Here is a 24,664-nt window from a genome sequence, read left to right as displayed (position 1 = left end):
CATGAGAAACAATCCAACTATGGGTAAAGTGAAAGCAGCAGCCCAGCATATTTATAAGGAGCTAAAATAATCCACCCAGCAGGAGTCACAAGTAGAGCCCTTTTATTTTACAATCTTTTCTGGAATTGAGCATAGAAAATGTGATGTTATCACTCATGGTTTTTTCTTTTCAGGCTCAGGATTAATTTTTCATGATCACTTTTAATGAGACAATTTGTGTAAGCCGTGAACATCTGAGTGGATGTCTTCCCTGTATTTGTAACATTAAAAATAAAAGTATCACCCAGGCCCCTCCGTCACATTGGTAAAATACTCTCTYTCTTTGGCTAAGTTTTACTTTACGTCATTCAGCTTCTTCCTTGCATACACAGTTATTTGTCATGCAACTGGTGAAAGTCTGATTTAGTGGAGCACATTTGACTGTGGTGATATAACTTGCTATTTCAATAGCTCAGCGCATGGGAAAGTAACTGCCCTACTAGTGGGCTGTCATGCTCCTCCCAGCAGGTTACTACTAAACTTTTAACAAACATAGTGTCTTGATCTGGCTGTTTCTAATTCAGAGTTTTAGTTGTGCTAAGATGAAGGTTTGCACTGTCTTCGTAGCTGGAGGCTCTAATGTAGTTTCCCATTATTTTTATTTTTAAATATTGTAAAATTCACATAGGCTCTACCAGAAAATCTTACTTTGTTTCTTGATAAAAAAGATGATCCCTGTTTCTAAAAAAACCCTGCCACAGTAAAGCTGGACAGGGAAGAGTTTGAAACTCACTTGAAAAACATAATAAATTACACTTTTAGTATATTTTTCAAACAAACAAACAAACAAACAAAAAGTAATATAAAATGATATTCAGCCAGGAACTGATGTACAAGAAAACTTTGACCTGTTACAGTCACTATCAAAATGTGATATGAAATTAAAGTTTCCCTTCAGGATGTGACAAAGTGCCCATTGCTTTGGTTCCTGTGCGTTCTGACAGGGCATAAGGTTCAAATCCTGCTCCTATTGAAGTCAGTGACAAAACTTCCATTGACTTCTGCGGTGCAGGATCAGACCCTAAGCAACACAGCTAACATCTGCTTTCCTGCTTTCTCTCCTGTCTTTCAGAGAGAAATATCTACCTAAATATTAGAACAAATTAATTACCATCAATGGGATATCCTGCAGTAAGTTTTCAAAAACATATTGTCATTTCAGATTTCTATATACATACACGTATGTATGTTTGTGTATATATATATGCACACACAATGTATGAATATATATATAATATTATCAATGTCTAAACATCATATGCCATATCACATTTTATCCTGTATAGTTGATTCCATTGTTGTGAAAATCCCCCAAATTTATAACATTTAGTACGAATCTTTTTAATGATGCCCTACCTAGCAATTCTATAATATCTCTATAACCTTATACATTTTACTACATTAAAATATGACCTGATACAATCAGTGAATGAACAAACTGCTTTCCCCAAATCTGATGGCATTTGCTATACAGAGAGGAATTCTTCTCAAGTTTTTATCCATTAACTTAATTGAGGCATAAATGCAGTTACCACCTCTTGTCAAAATATCCGTAACATTAGTCTGGGGTAATGTGTCTTGAGATCAACAGGCAGTTTTAGTTCCACAGAAATAACCTAATCCATTTTTTAAATGTACTGAAAAGACATATAAAAAACTAGGGGAATAATAACTACCATATTGTAATTCATCTTTACTCTAGTTTTATCCTTTTTCAGTTGATGGCCATGGAGTGCAGAATATTTGCAAAAGAACTATGCTGTCTGTCTATTGGTCTAGAAAAAAGTAAAAACAAATTAGAATATATCCCAAAGATTATTAATAGTAAGCACTAGCAGTAACATCTTTGTAGCTCCCATTAAATAAGCCAAACAAAATCATAACCCGAAGTGCAATCATCATAACATGTATTTCTGAGAGTCACAGCTTAATGCAAGTGAATATTGGATTTGAATATTGGTTTTGAAAGGTGACTTTTACATAAAACAATTCTACCAGCTCAGCAGGTGGAAAACGTTTGGTCAAAAAGAAAAGAAAATTATGATTTTTGTAATTAGAATTCTTTTTAAATGAAACATTTTTTTGAAATATATATGCAGATGGTGTAACCATGTAGGAAAGCTGATCTATAATTGAAGGTTAGTAGATGAAGCATAACTCAAAAAGCACAGTCACTAGCAGGAAGTCAAATGAAACGTGAAGCCACAAAGGAAGTCAATGGGAAATGGAAAAACATATGAGCATAAAGAGCTGAACACTGAAACTGTTTGCAATATGCCATTACGTATCACCAGAAGTGAACGCTGGATGGAACGAGTAGATGAAAGTAGATGAAAACAGCCTGGAGGCAGAATGGGAAGACACCAGAACAGTCTGGGGAAAGGAGAGAAGCGAGAATGGATCTAGACCTGCGAAGGGCTGGTCGAAGCACCTGGGAAAGCAAGCCTTGCACATCTTCTTGATTGCTGCCTTCGCTGTGGGACAGCTTATTGCTAAAGGAAAGTCAGCTTCAAGTGAGACTGACAGGGAACAAATAGATGGTCAATAGTGCAGAGGCTATGAAAGAAGAGACTTTCAAAAATGAGTGGAGATAATTGAGAGCAGGGGAAGTAGCGAACGGAAGCAACAGAGACAGGAACGATCAACAGCAACAAGCAAAGGAGAACATAAGAGTAGGGGAGACTGCAAAGCATCTTGCCACTTCAGAAAGACTTCAGAAGTACCTAAGAAAAGCAGAACCAGAACCAGCTTTACAGAAGAGACGGCTGTGTTTCCTTTATGCATTTATTTGTTTCTTCTTGCTATGTAAACCAATGGTAATGCTGCAAATAGTGATGATTTCATGGCATGTGATGCTTTCTCTTCAAGTCGCTGGCATTATGGAACTTTGTAAGATTCAGATTCTTCCCTCCCTTCCCTCTCTTTTTTTTGATACGTGAGTGTCAAGATCTGGTTTCTTCAGGGAACAGTCTGAAAAATAGGATCTCTAAAAGGTCAAAAAAGGGAAACCAAGTAAACAAATGAAAAATAAATTATTATTAAAAGATCAGGATTTTTAACAGCGAGTCTTGATTTTGGAACTGAATCAGGGTTTTTAACCACTTCAAGTTGTCAGCATTGAGTGGATCTGAATGGGCAGCAGTGAGCTAATTGTGCTGTAGAGAGCCTTTCCCTTGCTGTGAAGAGGGACTTATTAGGAAGCGCTCCCTGCATAAGAACAGATAGTATGTCTAGGAGCAGGCATTAGCATTATATTCTTATTTTCGTTTCTCATTTTCTGTTTGGTTACTAAGATGTGATGAATGTCATGTCCACTTGGTTATGCCTTTTTCTTCTCCAATGACTATAAAGACAATTTAAAGATAGACACTAAAGTTTTCTCAAATGCTCATAAAGAGTGGGATTCATCTAACCTATCTTAAGTTTTCCCAAAGTTAAGTTAGGTTGGATGAATATCGCCCTTTTTCAGAGAGCAGTCCATTCAGATAGGCTGCAGAGGAAAGGATGCAGAAAGATAGTTTTTAAAACATGCAGTATTGCACTATTGATAACAGATCTTTACAATGCGTCAAGAGAAAAAACATAAGATTACTATTAAACACATATATTTTTGAAGGATTTGAAAGTGCACAAATGCCAAAATCTGATGAATATTCACCTATTGTGACACATAGCCAATTACATTAGCATTTTGAGTGTTGTAAGGAAAAAAAGGAAAATGTGGAAAGGAATATGATGGATCAAAAAGAATTTCCAGTAATGCCTAAAGGTGAATATCCTATTAGGGAAGTCAAGAATTTTATCTTCAGTAAACAACCATTCAATAAACTTGCAAAGGCTGTTTGTCAGCTGTTTGTCAGCTGCATCTCTTCAGTACAGTCACCTATTGTAACAAGGGCTGAGTCAGATTTAAATCTGAATTCTGCAAGGATGCAGGGGTTCACACAGATCAACTTGCAACACTAGGGTGTCATCCTGTACATTTTATATGATGCTGGATAGGCAAGATATGAAACAAAATGGTTTACTCCTTCAGGGACTTATTGCACTTATCTTTTACCTCTGATTCTGGCTCAGTCTTTTCATGCTTTTGTCAAAAAACAAAACAAAGCAAAAAAAGAAAAGATCATGGTTCTGGGCTGCGGCATACAAATATGCCCTATAATAACTGATAGGCTAGTCACAAAGACTTTTTAACACAAGGAATGAATGGTGTGTCATATGTATGTATGCAAGCAAAGTGAGCAATGTGAAATGCTGCCTACCTACTTGTAGTCATTTTGTTGGGTTATTTTTGCAAATATAAATAGCTTTATGTCAACCACCTGGTTCCTTTCTGTGACATGCTCTCTTTGTCACATCAGAAGCTTGTTATACAGAAGCTTGGGTGAAGAAACACTGAGTATGTTCCAAACTCCCATTCTTCTATCAATAATTTCCTGTTATCAGTACACAATGATTTGAATTTTGTGAATATGACCACAAAGGATCAATTCAATTAAGCAAAAACCACAAAGGGAAATTCTCACTGCAAGCTTCTGTGCAACTGGTGAACCTAGTAATTATATATAGCCACCTGTTGTGCTAGCATAATAACATGTGAAGAAAGTTTAGTTAGACACATTTACACACATAAAAAGCAATATGGGCATAGAAAAAGCCACTTTTGCCAAAAGTATAGAACAGTCACATAGTAACAAATGAGAGCTGCATGAATCCTAGTTTACTTGGCTATAAATAAATCCAACATTTTCCTTCTCTCCATGGTAAAATAAAATAGGAGCACAGACGCATAACAGTCTCCTTTGAGCAACTAGTCTCTTTCTGTTCAATTATAGTCATCAATCTGTTCCACCTAAAATATTTTCCTCCTTGAGAAACCAAAGAAATCAGTATTAGGATCCAAAACATGYTGTTTCAAAATAATGTAAAAGAGGTCTTTCCTTTCTGTAAATGCATTTGTTCTTAAACACTGTAGTTTTGTAATTCAGGTGAAAAAATGCTGCATGTTTATGGCATTTTTAATCAGAAAATCTTGAAGGGATCAGTAAAGAAAGATAATGGTTACTTTGCTTTTACAGATAGAGAAAACTGCAGCAAAGAGAGCCAGATTTTTCAATACCTGTTTCCTATGTATAACCCTTTTAGATGCCCAACTGAAGCATTTAAGTCCTGATACTCAGAAGTGCTAAACAGGCAAAGTCTCAAGTGTATGAGGACCCTTTCTTTCAAAGAGGACCATGTTTACACTCTGCAGACACTGGGAAACATTTGCCTGTGCATAATACCACAGCAAACTGGAAGGACGGAGTCAGGTGTCCTGCTTCCCAACTGCATCTATAAGACGTATCTATGCAGGTGAAGGTTCTTCCATCCCTTGAAATCATTAAGTCAAGTCTAGCTGGCTTTTCTAATATATATGCAAGCTATAGCTCCACTAACATCTCTGGGCTTGCTGCAAGAATCATTTCATAAAACCATTTAGCTCATGTTATTTAGAAGGTAACACAGGATAACCATATTATGTCATCTGGCCTGAAAGAAACCCTATACATCTATGACTATGCAAACACAAGAGAATTAGCTATAAAGAATTATCTTGGAGACAACACACTAAATTTATGAGTAAGCCTTTTTCATCTTCCTGAGATGTGATACTAGCCACTCAATTACACTAGTTCTTCATTTACCTGGTGTGCCACTAAACTGTCAAAGTACATAAAGTAAAGTCTACTTGATTAGCTAAAAAGAAAAAAAAAATTCTCTTTTCCATGTAGTACGTTCATACCGCTATCTATAGAGAGCAGAACACTGTCCACCTGTGGACGTTTGAAGAGTTATAGAAAAGTATTTTAAAGATGAAAAAGCAAGATGCCAAAATGGTACAATCTGTGAAGCAAAAATAGATGCAGGGTATGTTCCCTGTGCTCATAATCTCAGCAGAAACTGCAAGAACTGAAAGAGAATGGAGATCAAAGAATCCTTACAGCCATGAGGATGGTTCCAAAATAATAGGAAATGTGTATTTGGTATCCAGGAAAGCACTACAGGGATGATAAATAACCCTGCCACAGCCTAACTTCAACATCTATATGAGTCTTTTTTTTTTTTTTAAGCAAATTTATTGTCCTTTTCTTTTTGAGATGACAGTGCAAAATAACTACAGTTTTCCCTACTTGTTCACTGCCTCTCTACAGTGATTTTGATCTCAGTTCAGAGCATTAATGTATAGGATTTCCACATAAAATTATGTCTGAATTTAAAAAGAATAGCTTGATCACAATTAATAAAATGTTCTCCCAGATGTAAGTATGGGATATCCTTTAAAACATCGCTTAGCTGTTCTTATACCAAGCATCAGTCATTCACTTCACATTTTCCTCTAAGACATTTATTTGGAAATGGGATCTTGTAATTAATGTATGGTTAAGACTTTTTGTTCAACCTATAAAAGGTTAGTTTTTACTCTCTTAAGCTAACAGCCCAAAGTGAACTACTGTAGATTCAGAGGCACATGATTATTATCAGCAAGCACCTTATCATTTCAGAATACCAAATCAGAGAATTCATACAGCATACAGACAACTAAAGCTCTTTTTCCCCCTGAGGTGATATGCTAGGTTGATTTTATTTTCCCTGACATTTCACCTGTCAGATTATGATAAGTATAAGAAACAAAAAATAATTGTCACATTCTCACTGAATCGCATAATCAAATACCTGAAAATATACAATAAATTACAAACATAATCCTGAGGGAAGACATGAACACTGAATACAGTCAGATATCCATATCATCTTCCAGCGACCTAGGACTCTCATGGAGGTTTAAAATATTGAGAAAAGGAGCACTTGCACGAGATTGTCACAGCATCTATTTTTCTTCAACTACTAGGGAATGACCCTACAATTATGTAAGAAAAAGAATTCTTGCAGAGACTTAAGAAAATCTATTTAATAATAAAGTTATATGTCTTTCATGAACGTTTTCTGGAAGCAATCCTGAGGCCAAGAAATAGGACAGGTTATCATGAAATAGTATAAATTCAAATTAACTAGTTGGCAAGGTGAAAAGATTAATGAGCTAGACACACCAAACATGCTCCTGCTATACCGCATCTGCAGTCTGCATGTTCCCAATTTCACTTAGTGCCACAGTGTTGAGATTCATAAATGATGAAAACTTACCTGCTTGACCCGTGGTAATACTGACAGCTGCAAAGAGCCTCTGGGAACGACTCAAGTCAGAAACCCCATTTACGGCTTCAACTTCAAACGTGTAGTTAGCATGAGCCAGCAGGTCCATGACCGTGACATAGTTATCGACTAATCCAGTTTGCTGGGGCATATATCCAATGTTACTCCCACAGGGAACACATTCGCCCTGCTCCCAGCTGCACCTCTTGCACAAAATGCGGTAGGTCACATCATTTCTTCCCCCACTGTCAGCAGGAGGACTCCACTCCAAACTCACGGTAGTCTGGTTGATATTGAAAATGAGATTCTGTGGTGCAGATGGAGGTCCTTTGTAAGACACAGAAAAGCTCAGTGTAAATACACAGAGTCAGTGTGGGACATTTAGCTAGCATTTTAATTACTAAGACAAAAAATAGCTGAAGCATTTTTCTTCACATAAACATTTCATTATTTTTACTACAAGCTACATAAAAGCCTCCTTGAACTCACTTGGCAAGAGCTTTATTTATTTTCCATTAAGGCATCAGGATAACAATTGGCTGTATATTTACTGCAACCGACTTCAGTCGTTTCTCTTCTATACAATTAAAAGGATCAGTTAATGTACCTTAAAGGTAGCCTTTTATAATTTTCCTAGTACAGAATTTGTTCCTCTCTTTTAAATATATATCACCAAAAGCATCTAGTCCTTCTTTTTCAGCTCTGATATGATTTACAGAAGTATTTGGTACAGCTTTGGATTTTGGAGACTTCCATTATTTGAACCACCAATCTGTGTAGGTTAGTCTATTTGCAGTTGGAATGTTAAGCCAGATCCAATTAACAGGTCAATCAAAGCTCGTATCCTCACAGGTTACTTTTCATTTTTCATATTACTCATTTTGGTGATATATTGCATCAAGCACTTGGTCTATGACAAATATAAAGCCACAGGAAAACTATGCCTGTATTCTATCCGTTACGACTAGTAACCCATTTACCCCATGTGTAACGTTTTCCAAGGTTATATCAAAGAAACATGAAAATTGTATCTGTGTAGATCCTATATTCACTGACAACTTTTCTCCCACTGCCTTTCAATTTCATTTACTGTTGTAAATACACTTTTCAACTACAGGAAAGGCCAATAGAAACTACTAGTGAGAACTAGATACAAGTGGCTGCACCTGGGTGGTTAAGCAATGTCCTTTATTATTAAATTCATGACTGACTCACTTGTGCATGCAACATATGGTGGATCAGAAGGTGCTCTATAATAGCTATCTTCACAGTCACATCTTGAAGATCCTTCCTTGTCAGAAAAGCTGTGAGTAGGGCAGCGGGAGCACTGCAGATCTTGTGAAGATGATTTGTAGAACCCACGGCCACAAGCTAAGGGAGAACAAAATAAATTAAGGTTTCAGTTTGCATGGACTATTATTCTGCTTTTTCTTCCATCTCTGTCGTATGAGATATACATTCCTGTGAACATCTAAACTGCCTATTCTATTATGTTGGCAAAAGCAAGCTGTTATGCTCACAATTTCTTTTTCTTCAGTTGGTGCTACTAATGATTTTGTGACATTTTTACAAATGCAAGCATACAAATTCCTCAGCAACTGGCAGCAGAATATTTTAACATGGAAGGCCACAGAAACATAGCAGGTATCTGTTTTTTTCTCCTAAGAAGAGTATAATGTAATGGTGTGCAACTGCTAGATACCTGCAGTAGTTCTAAACAAGGGGAAACAGGCTGGAGAAGCTCTGCTCTAAGACCACTGACGTGCTTCTGGTATCCAAACTAGCTGATTTGGCACTAATGGTGCACAGGCCAGTTACACTTCCCAGATCTGAGGAATCAAAGAAGATGTAACCTACCAATGAACTCTGGTCCCAGGAAAGAAGGAGGCATTAATAACTGTCGGACAGAAGATGCTGGTAGGAACAAGCAGAAAGAGGCAGAGGGCAGACAGCATAAGCTGCACAATTGGTTTCTCCAGTCTCACAAAGCAGGACAACTGGGATGAAATGAATTTACCGAAACTTTCAAGGAACAATTAAAAGGTAGATAATATGAAATAAGCATATAGGATCATTTCATACTTTATTTTGGGTGCTGTGAACCTGTGCAAGTAAAAATAATGTTTTCTTCCAAAATGTTTAGAAATACTTTTATCAGCTATTGTCACAGTTCCCAAAGCAGAAATACCCATAAAACACACTTATAATAATATTTGCAAGCAGAGGACTGCAACCTAGAAAGGTAGCTTAAGAACGGCTGAACTGTGAGAGTTTTAGGGGATGAGGAAGAAGGAAGTGGGGATCACACACCACTAAAGCTGTAAAAAGATTAAGACTCCATTTCAGTGCTGAAGTTATGGGATAACTTAGAAACACTGTCAACATCAAAAACAGAACATAGAAGTCTTCTAGAAACTTCTAAGAAAGCAGATTTTTTTTTCATTGGCACTACTTTTCAAGTTCTTTTTTCTAACCATCGCAGACAATTTAACCTTCTTAAGCCACCACTTGTATGTACAGAAAAGGGACTGTGGGCGAAATTTAATATTGGGTACCAAAATATTAAAGACAGTTAAACAGTCATTCTGAATTCAGAGAGAGAGGATTTACATTGGTTATATTCATATTTGCTTGTATGTTTTCTCAGAATAGAAGTGCAAAGTATCCAAAGACACTGATATTTAGAGTAGTTATTTCAGCTGTCTGGTACTACTGTGATGGAAAGAGCATGAAAACAATGAGCTTTATCCAAATCTCACTGAAGTCAATGAAGCGCATGCCTTTGACTTTAATAGCCTTTGAACTAGACCCATGGCATAGCTAAAACCACATGACTCTGGTTAATCTGATGAAATTTATGCAACTGAGAAAAAAAATGAAATCAGTGGCAATACTTCAGATAATAGTAGATAAAAGTTGTTCAACTGGGTAAATCAACACTGGCTCATACCACTATATGATAGGAAATTCTGGCCCTGTATAACTCTGTATCAATATATTGATTTTATAAATAAAAATATTCCCAAAGGACAGAAATCACCATAACATTTAGAGGTTGCCACACTGAAAAAATAGTGGAKGGAAGCTAAATCATCTGGCAGAGACAATTAGCATGCAAAACATGTATCCCTTGACTTTGACAAAGGGCCATGAGTTTGCATTAGGAGAAAATCTAGCTCTGCTTGTAAAACATGCTATAGTTTGATCCTACCACAGTAATTGTTATACACACTATTAAGAAAAAAAGACAGAAAGATTTTTAGAAAAGCACTTTGGATAAACATGACCCATTGAATTCGCAGTTGTGGCAAATTTAACTCAGAATTAGCCTTTTGCACCTTCATTCAAAATTGTTTCAGAATTTCCTGATCAAAGACAAAAAGCACAAAAGCTGAACTGATTTGTATGCATGTACCTTAAGACATATATTTAAACTCCTGTCTGCTCTTTCAGTACTTCCAACTGAAATGGAGCTAAAATTACCAAATAATAGTTTCCTGCCTTTTCTTAAATAGTCATGTTCCCCTCATGCTGAGCAAAACACTGGACAAACACACTGGATCTTCCAGCATGTGGCCCTCTGCAAAGCAAAGAGCAACTTAAAAGGCAAAGATCCCTACTGTGTTTCCAGTCTGTCCTTCTCAGCAGGGAACACTACAAAGCAAAGAAGCAGAGAGTAAAATAGAGATTTCAGACAGAAATAACAAAACGTAAACAGAAAACCTCCGTTCTTTTTCTTTTTCTTTTTCTTTTTTTCTTTTTTCTGACGGCTTAATCAAGACATTTATATGCTCGGTCACTTATTATTTAAAGTAAGTGTGCATTTCTTATTAGAGTTCAAAGGATCTGAATGTCTGCTGCTAGTTTACATGACTGAAAGCCATTTATTCTGCTGCACAGCATACCAGAGGCAGCAGGTTCAGGCACTCATTGTACCATGCTACAATTCCATTATCTTTTTTTTCCCCTTAAGAGGCTTATATGATGACATTTAATAGCTATCCCTTCAACCTACACACCTCTTAAATATAAGGGGCAAGAGTATTCCAGCAACAAAGTTTTTAATGATATAAAAAGGTGCTTTTAAAAAGGACATAAAAAACTTGATAGATCTTTAGGAAGGAAACAGCAGTGGTATGCATCATAATTAAAAGTACTCATTTGAGGAACATAACTAACCTATTACCCCATTTTTTTCATAAATTTAAATTTATCACAAAAATTTGGTCTTTCACCCTAGCAGAGGAATATTTCTACTACTCAAAAATTGGGGAGCAATTTTTTTAAAATCTATCATTAGCCTCACCAACTGAAAACTTTATCAAGACAATGTGTTGCATGGACCACATATCAAGGTGTAATGACTTGCCAGTGGTCTACTACAGACTGCACGTTGGAAAGAATTTTTCTAAAATATTTTTGACTTTTTTTTCCTTTTATTTTATCTCATCAAATTGTTATGGTCAATTTTTTGAAATTATAAGTAATTAGAACTTAGTATTTTGTTCTAATATATTTTAAATACACATATTTTGATCCAATGTAATTATATACTTTTATATATATATATATATATATATATATATATATAAAAATATTTTTAAAGTCACAGGGACAGGTGGTATAAAATCCCCACTGCCATTAGCTTTGTTAGCAACATGAAAAAAATGCTAACTGTTAAAATCCATTAGCCAAACATTACTTGGAGCTCTGTGCATGTAAATTTAAAGGTGATAAATACAAGCACTGCTTTGCAAAAGTATTTCGCAGCAAAGTTTGAGGTAACTCAAATTGCATTTGATCACATTCATTTTAATATTGCAATTCACTAGCGCAGGAGAGCACTCCTCAGCGGCACTTTTTCCCTATACAGAAAGCCTGTACTGTAAATCAAGGTATGGAACTCGAGCAATGATGGGAGAGCAGCAGTACGGTATAACTGGAGAGGCAGCACTCTGATGTTGTTGCCATAATCCTCGCTATTGCTGATCTGAATAAAATGTGAGCCTATTTGATCTTACTTAAGCAAGTTAAGATCCAGGAGTAGTTTTGTTACTAGACAGCTTCTGAGGAAAAGGTAGCGGGAGGGAAAAAAAGCCAGCACAAAATAAATTTACTTTTATCCAGTTTAATGTGTCATTCACAGCTGCTAATTTAATAGAACAGCTCTTCCCAGATGAAACTTCTGTTTTGTTCAAACAGCTGCTCCGAAGTTTGGACTGTCTTATATATTCCACAGAGAGGTTTTAAATGCTGCAGTCACACTTTACTGACAGCATAAACAGGTAGAATAAAACCTACTGGCCTAACCTAAAGCAGCCTACAAATAATGCATAAATTAATTGCTAATCCTTCCCCCTATATATTACAAAATCAAAAATAAATATAGAAAAAGTTATAGTACAGCAAAGTCACAATTCTTTGCTTAATATCTTAGCCTCACTGCTGTTAGGGACTGACCACCAGTGACCTCCCAGGGCTGCTGGGCACCTTGGATTTGTTTACTTATAAAACAAAGAGATTTGTGGTGCCCAGAAGCTGGGGGTTTTCCATCCAGCAACACAGCGGCATGAACAACCCTCAGGTGAGACAGACTCACACAGCTGAAGTCTGAAGCTGAACGGGGTATTGCTGCTTTATATTTAAACTTCCTTGCCTGAAATCCTTAGATAAAGAGGCATACTATTCTGTCTGTATATGATGAAAGACCCCRGTGAAGATGACACTAGCAATCTTTCTTTGCTTGGGCTAAGTTGCTTTCTACTTCTACAGGCCACCATGCTCAGCCTTAACAATGATGTATCGTGACAGGAGGACCCAGTACGTGGCCAGGTAGACTTACACTGTCAGTGCCTGAGACCTGTCCAAATATGCATTTAACATATGCCAATAAAATCAGTTCAGTCACAAACATTTTGAGCCAATGTGTTTGGTATCGTTTAAGGGGCCATACAAATACCATAAATAACAAATATAAATACTGCAAAAGCACCAGTGTATACCAAGAAGTTAACACATTGTACTAAGAGCAATGCTGCCGCATCTGTGCTACAACAGGGCAAAAATCATTGCAGCTAGAGGTGCTGGCTGTATCTTATGTAGAAAAATAGCAATTTCTCTGCTGTGAGCTCAGCACATGCCTTCACAGCCTGGTACAGATCAAATCATGTATTTATTTGTATTTTCATATTTCTAAAAAGGACTTTTCCAAGAAACCCTGGAAGAGAGAATGAAGGCAGATGTCGAGAGCAGCAAACAGCATTCTGGAGTCCCACTTGTGGGACAGGAAAAAGGGAAAAAAAGAAAGTGTTAAGTACTGCTCATTTTTACGTAGCCTTCACAGTATAAACACTATGGAGATTCATTTTGCTTCCACTGGAGCTAGGGGGCTTAAATTGGGAGGGAGGACGGGAGTACTGTAAGGACTATGAGTGACGTGTAAAAACTGATGTTTATATAACCAAAGGAGAAAGGGCAAACTGTTGTATGGTAGTGACATATTAATCACGAAAATTATTTGCTACCACAGTAACATTAAAAAAATTAGAGAAAAAATCAGACTTTGTAAAGTAAGTGCAGGGCTTCCAGGTAGCATATCAGCTTGAGAGTCAAAGGGCACGCAATGGTTTCAGCGTGTTAGACACTTAATTGAACATACATAGCTTTTGATTTTAATTTTTCAGTTAATATGAAAACAATAAAACGTAAGGAGTAGCATGGAGGTAACTGCACTAATTACTGTTTGATACCATTACAAAAAGTAGATTGGTGGAAGGGAAAAAAAATAAAGATGAGGGACTGTCTTACACGAGTAAGAGAGCTTATCTGTTTATTCTGTTTATTCATCACTGGCCGCATTTGCTATCAAGTGTAAATTTTAGTGGCATACATGTCGTAGTTTTATGCACACTGCAGATGAAACTAAAGTTTAAAAACTGATACTTTTTCAAGGTCAGCATCAAAGAATGGCAAAGAAGTAATCACAGAGGGTCAACAGCAGCATATCACTTAAGGCCTCAGTCCCACTGAGAGCTGTGGCAGACTGACTGCCCACCGTGGTAGAGCTCAGGTTTTCCCTGGGTTCCTTCTTCTTGCACATTTGAATAAAGTTGCCTAAATGTTAAAGAGATCCTATACATTGTATTTTTCCTATAGTCAGTGGCTAGCATTTGTTTTATATTTACATGGACATAAACCTCCATTTTTGTGATTTGTTTTGCATTATCCTAAACAACTCCCCATCTTTCTACTCTTCCCAAGCCTTGAACATTAAGGACAATTCAGCTAACCTCCTTTTCACAGAAATTGTGTATACACAAGGAGTTTGTGCAGATGTTTCCTGTATGAAGTTATGCAGCTGCAAAGACTTTATTAATTATAAAATGCAAAATGGATTGTTCTGTAATTGAAACTCTCTGGGGCTCTGATACATTTGAAAATTAACATACATACGTGTATACTCAGAACATAGATGGATTCTGTTAGATTATTTATTACAGATGGATATTTTAGCTAATGCAGAAAAAAGGCTGGTTTTCTCCACTGGAGCTTTCAAATATTTGCATCATATTTATGTCTATGGTTCCATAATTCAGGACTGAAAGCACAGCTTGCAGAAACAGTACTCCCACTGCTAGTGTTGCTGACCTCATCTGCGATGGACAGGTCCAGAATCTTTATTTTAATCCTATTGACAGTACCTCAGTGGGAGTAATTATAACAGTCAGCCACAAATCCAGACCTCCTGTCACTGATATATTAGGGTTTTTCACAACGAAAATGAGCAGCAGACAAGGAGTATGAAAACAACATGGGGTAGAGATTATAGTAAGATTTGTCAACCCCCTTCTGTATTAACCTGCTACAAACATATGACAATTTGGCATGGGAGACACCAAAACTATTAATGTTTAATCTTGCATGGTATCAAAAATAAAAATTTCAAAAAAGTTTGGGGGTGTTCTTCTCTTATGACACACTTGGCTATTAGATCACAACTTTAGCCACAGGCACGTTTTAGCCAACAGGTCTGAAAAGTTTAGATAAACTGAAAGCAGGCCATTATACAATAATTCCCAAACGTGGATTTCAGTGTGAAAGAGTAGACATAAGAAATACAGTAACAAAAGGAGACTTTATAACCTCTGATCCTCTTTTCCAATAATTTGTGTATGTCTTAAGTCATGACTATGTTCGAAACTGTAAATTACTTTTATAGTGAGAGATGGCATCTGTTATGCCTTCTCTGGCACCTAATATATATTGTTTTATAAGGATCTCAGACTGTAGTATTTTATTTGTCTAACTACCATGCAATGATAAATGTCTAGCTGAAAAAGATGTTTATTTTAGCTTGATTTTTAAACTGCAACAGCATCTAAAGATTATTCATGTTTCAACCAAGGAATTATGTTGCATGGTTTAGCCAGAGTAAACTCAAGACTCTTAACGGTGCCTCAGCTATAGTGTGAATGACATATCTAAATAAGGCTGTCCCATGGCTGCATACCATCATCTGAATGAATGTTTGCTGTTGCCCGTCAGGAGTCTCAGACCTCATATTCACTTCCCAAGCCTAATATGCCCTCATTTTCCAAAGTCCTGCTAATGTCTTTTGAGAGATGTTCACACACTGCTGTCCACACAAATAAGTATCCAAAAATAGGTTTGTTAAGTAATAGTATCTTCCTCATTTTTTACACTGAATGAAATGAAACCTTTAACTCTCTACAGTTCTACTTAATAAATAAATAAATAAATAAATCACTGAGTATGTCAAGATGCTTGACTRTTTAGCTTAGCTGATTGCAAAGAAATTTCATAGGCACAAAGCAATACTCTGCAGTGTTTTGCTGGCTAATTTATACACAAGGACAAAGTAATCAGGCTGAAGAACATAGCACACAAATCAAAGAATACCCAGTTTCACTTATACTGTAACAGCAAAATTACTTATAACCTAAAGATTATGAATGAGAAGATAAGAAACTACATTTAAATAGGAAGTAAAGATACTCTAGTGCAGTCTTGAGCAGAATTAAATAACTGGATAAATTAAGGTTGTGCATTAATGCTATGATGTAATGATTCTYTACATATTCAGAGTTTGTAAAGATTTCGACATGTTCCTCTCATGGGACACATGAGGAACATGGGCTTCCTGAGAACCACAAATCTAAAGCCACCATGAAACTCTGGAAAATTAACATGTGAGATATACAAACACTCAAAAATGCAGACAGATTGGAATTCTCTTACTAAACACAGAGTGCAGAAGTGAAAGTGGGTTAGAGAAACAAATATAATGGGAGAGTTTCCTATGAAGGCCTCAGAATAATCTGAAATCTTTTTGTCACAGACTAAATTATTGAGATCTTTTGGGGAAGTCTTAGAGCATATGGTTCACAGATAAAGTTCTCTGTAAAGGAAGTGCTGCGAGCAGATCTCTTGCTGTGTATTTTCTGAAGCTTTGACACAATCCACTTGATGTAGACGTGTAATTTCAATTAACTGTAATGGTGCTTAATGATTGGCTGGCAAGAAACAAATCTGGAGGGCTTATTTGTAAAGAAGCAGACATCCCTATAAGCTTTCCAATTGAAATGAAATTTAAATAACTTAATAACACATTTCTGTTTCCTTTGGATAGTGACCTACCATTACCATTCCAGGCCTCAATCCAGCAGAAGCTTTTCACGGGATTCTTTCTTTAACACATTCCTCAGGGCCATCATTATACAGCAGGCAAATCCATCCAAACAAAAGATCAGCTTCTAAGAACCCACAAGGGCAAAAAGCTCCACTTCTGCACACCTGTGCTACAGAATTGAAAAGTAACTTTAGGCCCGGATCCTAGTGTCAGATATTCCCACATTTAATGTTCATTGTCCTGCTTACTGAGAAAAAAATGCTTATGCCTATCAATCCGCTATTGTGCCTATGGAGGAATATTTATGCAAAAAAGGAACTATTCTTCACAGTTATATTTGGAATGGGGAGAAATAGAAATACTTCAGAAAAAGAAACAAAAGTATATTTTAATTCCTTTATGGAGGGATTCATTTCTAGTTTCACTGAAACCAGCAAAACTTTCATCAATGCATACAGACTGGAAATTTAAACTTCCTCTGTAAGTTTTAACTATAATCTCACAAAATAAAAATGGATTTAACCTGTTTATCTAAAGAACAGAGTATCAGTTTATTAAGAGATTACAAACACACACCTTCCCTTTAATGAAGAATAAAAATAAAAAAGGAAAAGCATTACTATGGTAATTCACTGATATGAAATTGAATTGGAATAAAATGTGAAGAAACATTTTCTTCGTTTGCTTTGGTAAGTCTGTGGTAAGAAAAACATTGTTGTAAGTTTTTATGAGAAAACTTCCCAGACTCTCACAATGCTTTAATTCCAAATAGTGCAGCATGAGTTGTGATACTGTGAAATGAAGTTGTCTTTACTAATTGCATACCCTAAGCAGAACTGTATCTTAATGTAGAGAGTGTATCAAATCTCTTTGGCTGATCCTTATGATTTGGAAATGTCACTTTCTACTAAACACAGAGAAAATAGGGAGGGGCAATAAAGCAGCTCAAAGATATCAGCCATCCAAAAAGATAAAGAACATGCTGAGGAAAAGCAGACAACAGATTGTGGAGACAGAACAATCACAGATGGAGGCCAGGTGGGTGGGTCAAACCTTTTTTTTTTTTTTTTAAAGGTTTATTTTCATATTTAAACAGTACCCCGTTGTGTAAATGTTCAGCAAAGAACTGATAAGAAAATGGATTTGTAAGTGCATCTGAACAAACAACATGTCTTATAGTCAAGAAGGGTTTAGTCATATATAATCAAGGGATAATGTGCATGGTTGAAGAGTGTGTGATACAACAAGCATTTTCTGCAAGTGATTAAACACCACTGCAAAACAAAGGAGCTAGATACCTGAAGAAGCTTTATAGAGCCAGCATGGCATAATCTGAAACCATGAACTTTCTTTTTGTTATAGAAAACAAGAGGATATTCATCTAACCACACAAAAGTTGTTTGTTTTTTTTTCACTGCAGACACTGGAAACTTCTGTGCTGTTTTTGCAGCAATAATCAAGATCTTTAACTAAGATTATCACACTTTCTATTTCAGTGTGCAGTACTATTACATTTAATCCTTTAATCCCCCTTAGAAAACAGCTCTGTACACATACAACGCCCAGTTGAACTGGAACTATTTACAGTCATAGTTTTCTGCATGTTTCCAGGAACTTAGTGGCATTACTCATCTGAGTAAATTTAGTCCCAAGAGCTTGATCTAAATCCACTGAAGAAATGGATGTCTCGGACAGTGGATAACCTGAATCATGAAATAAAGACAAAGCTAATGAGTAAGATCAGAGGTTCATCTATATCAGCACCTTGTTTTGACCATGACCAATGTCAGATGCTTACAAAAAGGAACTAAAGAGTAATGTGAAGGCAGAGGGGACCAGCATCCAAAAACCTGAGTGATCAGTCATCTCCGTTTCTTTGCTTAATGCCCCTTGATAAATTTTCTTTCACAAATTTGTCCAAGTACTTTCTCAAACCACCAGAGTTGATCCAGGTAACATCCTGAATGTTAAAGCAYGTTTTACTTGTTGTAAGAAAGCACACACAGCACATGTCTTCACTCAATTCCTTCAGTAGCTGTAGCTTGTGTAGACATAGCCATGCCAACACTGAAGCTGGGTATTGCTGACAGTAATGTTACCGCAGTAAAGAGCTCAGCATGCTTTTCAAAAGCCTGAGAGGCTGAGTAAATACTGAGTTTCAAAAACCTGTCTTTACAGTAGCTGTGCACTGGTATCACTGGCTACGTGGCTACAGGTATGTCACAGCAGAGACTACAGTACAGACACATACACAATCTCTGTTGTACCTGGCAAGCTGTCAGGTATATTTTCAAAAATACTGATAATGCAAGATATGTACAAATCTTTCATGGGTTTTGAAACTTAAAATTCTTATTTGTGTTTGGGTTTTTATATATATATTTGATTTTTGTCTTTCGATTGTTAAAAACTGAACAGGAATAGGAAGAATGCTAAAGTAACATGGGTGCTTCCACATCAGCACTTTTGTTTGTATCTGAAGAGAATTTTTGAAGTGATTTCCTGGTCATCCCCACCTACCACCCTTTGGTTGACATCACAGAGTAATTTCAGAGCACATGAACTGGATTCCTTTTAGAGTAAATTAACAAGATGTGCTGCAAGAGTGAACCTAAGGCACTCCAGTTACCATTGAACCCGACTAGACCCACCTCAAATAAAACTTTCAAAAACTCATTTAGTATGGASATTAAGTCCTCAGCACTAACTCTCCTGCTCTACAGATTCTTTCCTATTATGCCATGTTCCTTGCTAATGACATCATTATGAGGGAAAAACCTGAATTCTAAATTAGAAGAAGCTTTAATTGTTGATTTTGATTGASAAGTCAGTGCATACATTATCTAAACAAGCACGTAGACCCGACTCGTGGTCCTAACTGTGAACAATCTGTATCTCATAAGATTTTTTTCTGTATACATAATTCTTCAAACAGCTCTGCATAACTTGTTAGAAGAATTCATCGATGTTGGTTTCTTGGTGTTCCAGAGTTTGCACAGTTCTTTGTAAAAGAGAAAGAAACTGAGAGGGAAACTGTGATGGAAACAAGTTGTTCTAGTCACAAACAGATAAAAAAATCAGAAAAAAAAAAAAGAAAAGTTGGTTCACAGAAAGGGGGAAAAATGGGATGTGAGAAAAAGCAAATGTAAACTAAGTTCAGAACCAGGGCACAGTTTGTCCTCACATAACATGTATGCATCTCCCAGAGAAATACTCTGATGTTAGGGAATTGCCCTCACAGCCCATGGCAGAATTCAGTTTTCCACTTAGAATGGAATTTGAGGCTTTCAATTATGCAGCTCTATTCAAAAATCATTCATTCATTCATTCTCAAATGAATGGACTGCCAAGGAAGAAATAAAACATATCTCAAGAAGGCATGAAAGTCATGGTGAAGGCCCAAGGGACGGGATGTGTAGCCACAGATAGAAAGCATTCCCTGATCTCTCCCTGGGCTCTAATACATTTCTCTCTTCAGTTCTGCTACATTACCCAAAAGTAGACTGGTCCTCTAGTACCACTGTCCTTATTCTTGTAGTTTTCTGAGTTAAATATTAATTTTTTTGAATGATAAAGACATGAATATAATTAAACTTTAATTACAGTTGATTTTATAAGAAAAACAAAGATGGAACAAAATTCACAGAGTAGAGTGAGATCCACCAGGAGTCAAGGAATGGGGCTGAGCAACGGGAAACAAAACAGACCTGCAGTTCTGACTTGGGGCTCAGTTCCTGCCTTTCTTTTCCCAGCTTTTTCTGATTCCTCTAACTTCAYGAATTTCTATTACACACTGTCACTTTCCACTTCTCAACCCAGCTCCTTGTCACCAGTCCAGCAGTAAGCATACTAATCCAACAGACCTACTGATCTCAGATGGGTCTCCTCTCATAGAGTGATGGGAAAACTACATAAGGGAAAAAAGGTTGGAAAGAAAGAAGGACTGTTGGGTGGGAAACTTCAACAGGAATTGCACCAATGTGATATAGAGCACAATTGTTTTTAGAGCACGGGAAACCCAAATTAATCCCTTGATCTCCACAGCCTAGCTGACTATCAGCCATGGACTAAGCATTCAGCATAGAATTTATTCAAAGATAACAACACCTACATTTTGGTGTCTATATGTGAGTGTCTACAGGTGTAACATGTGCCTAAGTTCTCATCGGAGTCTGTGGAAACTCAGGGGTCAATTCTGAGCTGCCTAGCAATTGCCTAGTCCAATCTGAGAGAAAATCTTGATGAGTTCCTAGCTAATGGTCCAAAAGAGCATATAACTCCTGTGCTACATCTGCCAGCCCCATGTAGATGTCTTGTATACTATATGCCACCTCAAACAGCAACAACCAACCACATTCAGGAAACTAACTCCAGCCCCTTGCAGATGGTCAGTGGAATGGCTCTCCAGSCAAAAGCTTCAAAATAAATCCTGCTCTCAGTTACTTGTTCTAGCATATAAACATATGCCAACATACAAAGCATCCAGTCAGAAGAATCACCAGTAATCCTCAAATGGCACCCAAATGCAGGGCCTCATGAAATATCTCATGTTTTCATATGCAAGTTTATCTAGCATATTATAATACGTGAGTAGGGATGAGAAATGGGAACAGTAGATTATCCACAGCTCTACCAGATCTGCCTCTATCAAGTACCAAATAGACCCACACATATAGGGTTGACCCTTTTATAGCATGAAGCCTCCATGACTGAACTGAAACCAGTAAAGTATACCTACCGGGAATGAGATCCCAAGTTGAGGTTGGCACATTTGAGTCTAAGAGTGGAGAATTGGTTTACTGTAACTAGTTATCTAAATTCAAAGTGAAATAGTGGTGAAGTTAAGCTGCTTATGACTGTGTTAGGTTATTATGACATTTATGTGGAAGATGATGAAAATTAATTTGGAATGCAAATGTTAGCTGGTAATTTTCTGTACTGCTTTAAAGCAGTAGTATAGATAGAACAGACATCTGAAGAATCTTAATTCTAAAGAAAATTGTGAGTGTGTCTACCTCTGTGCACATGTGTACACATGCACATGTCTCAATCACATTAATATTTTAATTTTGTGATATAACACTCTCTACTGGCCTGTTATGTCTCCAAAAATGAATGGTAGGAACAGCAAATAGATTGGGTGAAGCCAAGATCAAGTAAACATTCTTTGTTGTAAGTGACCCCAGAAAGTTCAGTTATTAAAGACTTTAACAAATACAGATGATTTTTAAAAGAATGGAAAAAACAACAACTCTATTTGCCTTTCCATATGTCGTCTTTCTTTAAACTTTGGAACAAACTAACATATGACTGCTGAAATAGCAGACGCAGCAGTCATGTATTGGGCTCTTTGCCCAATATTATACTATATTTAGGAAACTATAATGAGCATTAACTACGGACACTTCTTTGGGATCTGGGAATCCCTAATTAACATCCCACTTTCTTCATTGAAAAGGGTGCTAGCCCCTTTTTCCAGCCATTAGTTCCCCTGTTGAATTCATAAGGCACTTTTGTGCCTCTTTGTGCCCTTTTGCTGTCCTTGCCCTGCAAGGCCCGTAGGTGGCCCAAACTCCACATTTGACCTGCAGCTTTTAACATATTTGATAACCGCTGATAATTTTAATAAAATAAAACAAAACTCTGGCCAGAGCAAGACGGCTTAAGGAAGGGTACAAGGAATGCAAAACTCACTGGGATCTTCCTGAAACACAGAGGGAGGACTTGACTACACAGACCTGCACACCTGACATCAGTGTCACACGGCCTGACTTCATTGTACCCATTTGCAGGACTGAGTCCAAGCATGTATCATCACTGCATGCATACTGTTTTTCAACCAGGCTCCCAATAAGGAACTCTGGTTGCAGTTAAACCAATATATCCCCTCTTTTCTCTGCACGTGCACTTTCCCACTAGTGCGTGAGGTTCGCAATAGCTTCTGCTTATAGCAATAGCTAGATTTCCACTCATTCTACCTTCAGTGCTGAATATAACACGTATTGTGAACTAGCAAACAAAAAAAACGCAAAAAAAACCTGTTTCATCAAAGTCTGAAAATGAGAGCAAAAGGAAAAAGAAAGAAATGGAATTTAATGTGAAAATAGGTAATGCTGGGGCTGCTGTACAGATTTTTTTTTTTTTTTTAAATACTGAATTCACTTGCTGTCTCTGCTTTTTATTTGCAGAGAAGCTGTGGTAAAATTTCCTTCAGCCATAGCTAGTTTACAGAATTAAGGACTACTGCTGTACAATTTAGAAATACAGTTTCTTGACCTTTCCCAAGATGATGTTTCTACAACATACTTTGGCAGCAAAGCCCACAGTCTAATTGATCTTATAGTAATTGTCCTAAAACTTAGTATAAATTGTTCCTGACAGCACTTAAGCTCATAGCATTTTTATTTATGCCCACTGACATATGAAAATAAACTATTCCTTTTCTCTTTGTAACACTGTTCAACAGGTTGGCAGACCTAAAGGTTTTGCAAAGAAATATAAAGTTCTTGTGTTCTGCCCTGCTTAAAATAGACACACACACAAACACACACACACACACACACACACACACACACACACAAGAATGAAGCAATGAATTCCAAGTCATGCTGGTAGATGGGTAGCTCCCACCAACATAAAAAAGTGAACTGTCATGTTCAGATAAGAAAATGAAAACAGAAGAGAATAGGGGACAAAGAAAATCTTAGACTCAGAATAGAAGAAGATCAGGTAAGGTTTATGTTGTGTTGCTGATAAATCAAATCCAATAACACAAAACTTGAGGAAGGGATTAACTTCTGGTATTATCTATATTGTTCAGCTAAGGATTCGACAGGTATATAGTCCATTTGCATGCAGCTCCTTGCATATGCAGAAAAATTTATGTCTCCTGCTCAAGTTTTATATCAATTCTGTTAAACTTAGAAGATTGATTGCACTGCTGTTCTCATGAAGGTCAAACAGGCCATACAAACTTCTACTGCTTCTAATTCTCAAATTTCCAGCCAGTTACCTTAATTCTGTGTTTTTTTTAGATTTATTTTGTAAAGGATGTACCCATACTCAAATACTTCAGTAGGATGGCAAAAACATTTTCTACATAAAAGAATAACACATCATCAGGCAGCTCGTACATCTGCATTATCTCCTTAACTTTCTCTTTATATCAAAAACAGATTAAATCTGCAGTCATTTTCTTTATTCYCCAGTTATCTACAGAAAATTATTTGACATTTTCAAAGAACTACAATCTGAGTAGAATCTGCACTGAAGTACCTATTTCTTGAAAGAAGATGACCACAATAACTGATTATCATCATGATAATTCATCCTCTCTCTTCTATCTTCTCATTTTTATATCAGAGAATCTGCATACTGTTCTTCCCAGAATTGAGAGAGAGAATCCTACAAGCTTTCTAGCATCTTACTGCCTTGTCTTCTTCACACTGACTTCCTGGCACTCAGTCCAGTGAATGTGTCTGACAATTTTAAATGACTGCTCTTTCATTAGGGAAGGCAACATATTTCTTCACTGGGTCTGTTTTCACCACAGGCCCTCACTCTGAAGCAGATGAGTAACCACCAATATATGTACAATGCCCTTAGGTCATATATATCATGACAAGTATCTAAAAAGAGAAGACTGGTCCTTCTTTTCATACTTTGTTGCAGCTAGTTGTGACAAAAGGCTCATACATTTAAATGTGAACAAAACTCAAAATACTGACCCTTCTTTCAGATTAATTTCTTCAAGCGTCTATAAGCCTAAAGCCCATTTTT

The 24,664-nt window shown here is 36.8% G+C and overlaps 1 protein-coding gene across 4 annotated transcripts in view; it reads right to left on the bottom strand.

Annotated features, from left to right (window-relative positions):
- The window catches only part of EPHA7 (EPH receptor A7), a 159,940-nt gene that overhangs the window by 99,526 nt on the left and 35,750 nt on the right, over nt 1-24,664 (bottom strand). For all 4 annotated transcript variants that reach the window (XM_026089243.1, XM_026089242.1, XM_026089244.1 and 1 more), the window contains exons 4-5: nt 8,452-8,607; nt 7,228-7,563 (exon numbers count right to left, since the gene is read on the bottom strand). In XM_026089243.1, the coding sequence (XP_025945028.1) occupies nt 7,228-7,563; nt 8,452-8,607 (492 nt within the window). The remainder of the gene's footprint in view (nt 1-7,227; nt 7,564-8,451; nt 8,608-24,664) is intronic.

Source organism: Apteryx rowi, unplaced genomic scaffold (genome assembly GCF_003343035.1).
Source record: "Apteryx rowi isolate R43461 unplaced genomic scaffold, aptRow1 scaffold_805, whole genome shotgun sequence".
Taxonomy (NCBI): domain Eukaryota; kingdom Metazoa; phylum Chordata; class Aves; order Apterygiformes; family Apterygidae; genus Apteryx; species Apteryx rowi.
This window is presented reverse-complemented; position numbering and strand designations above follow the sequence as displayed.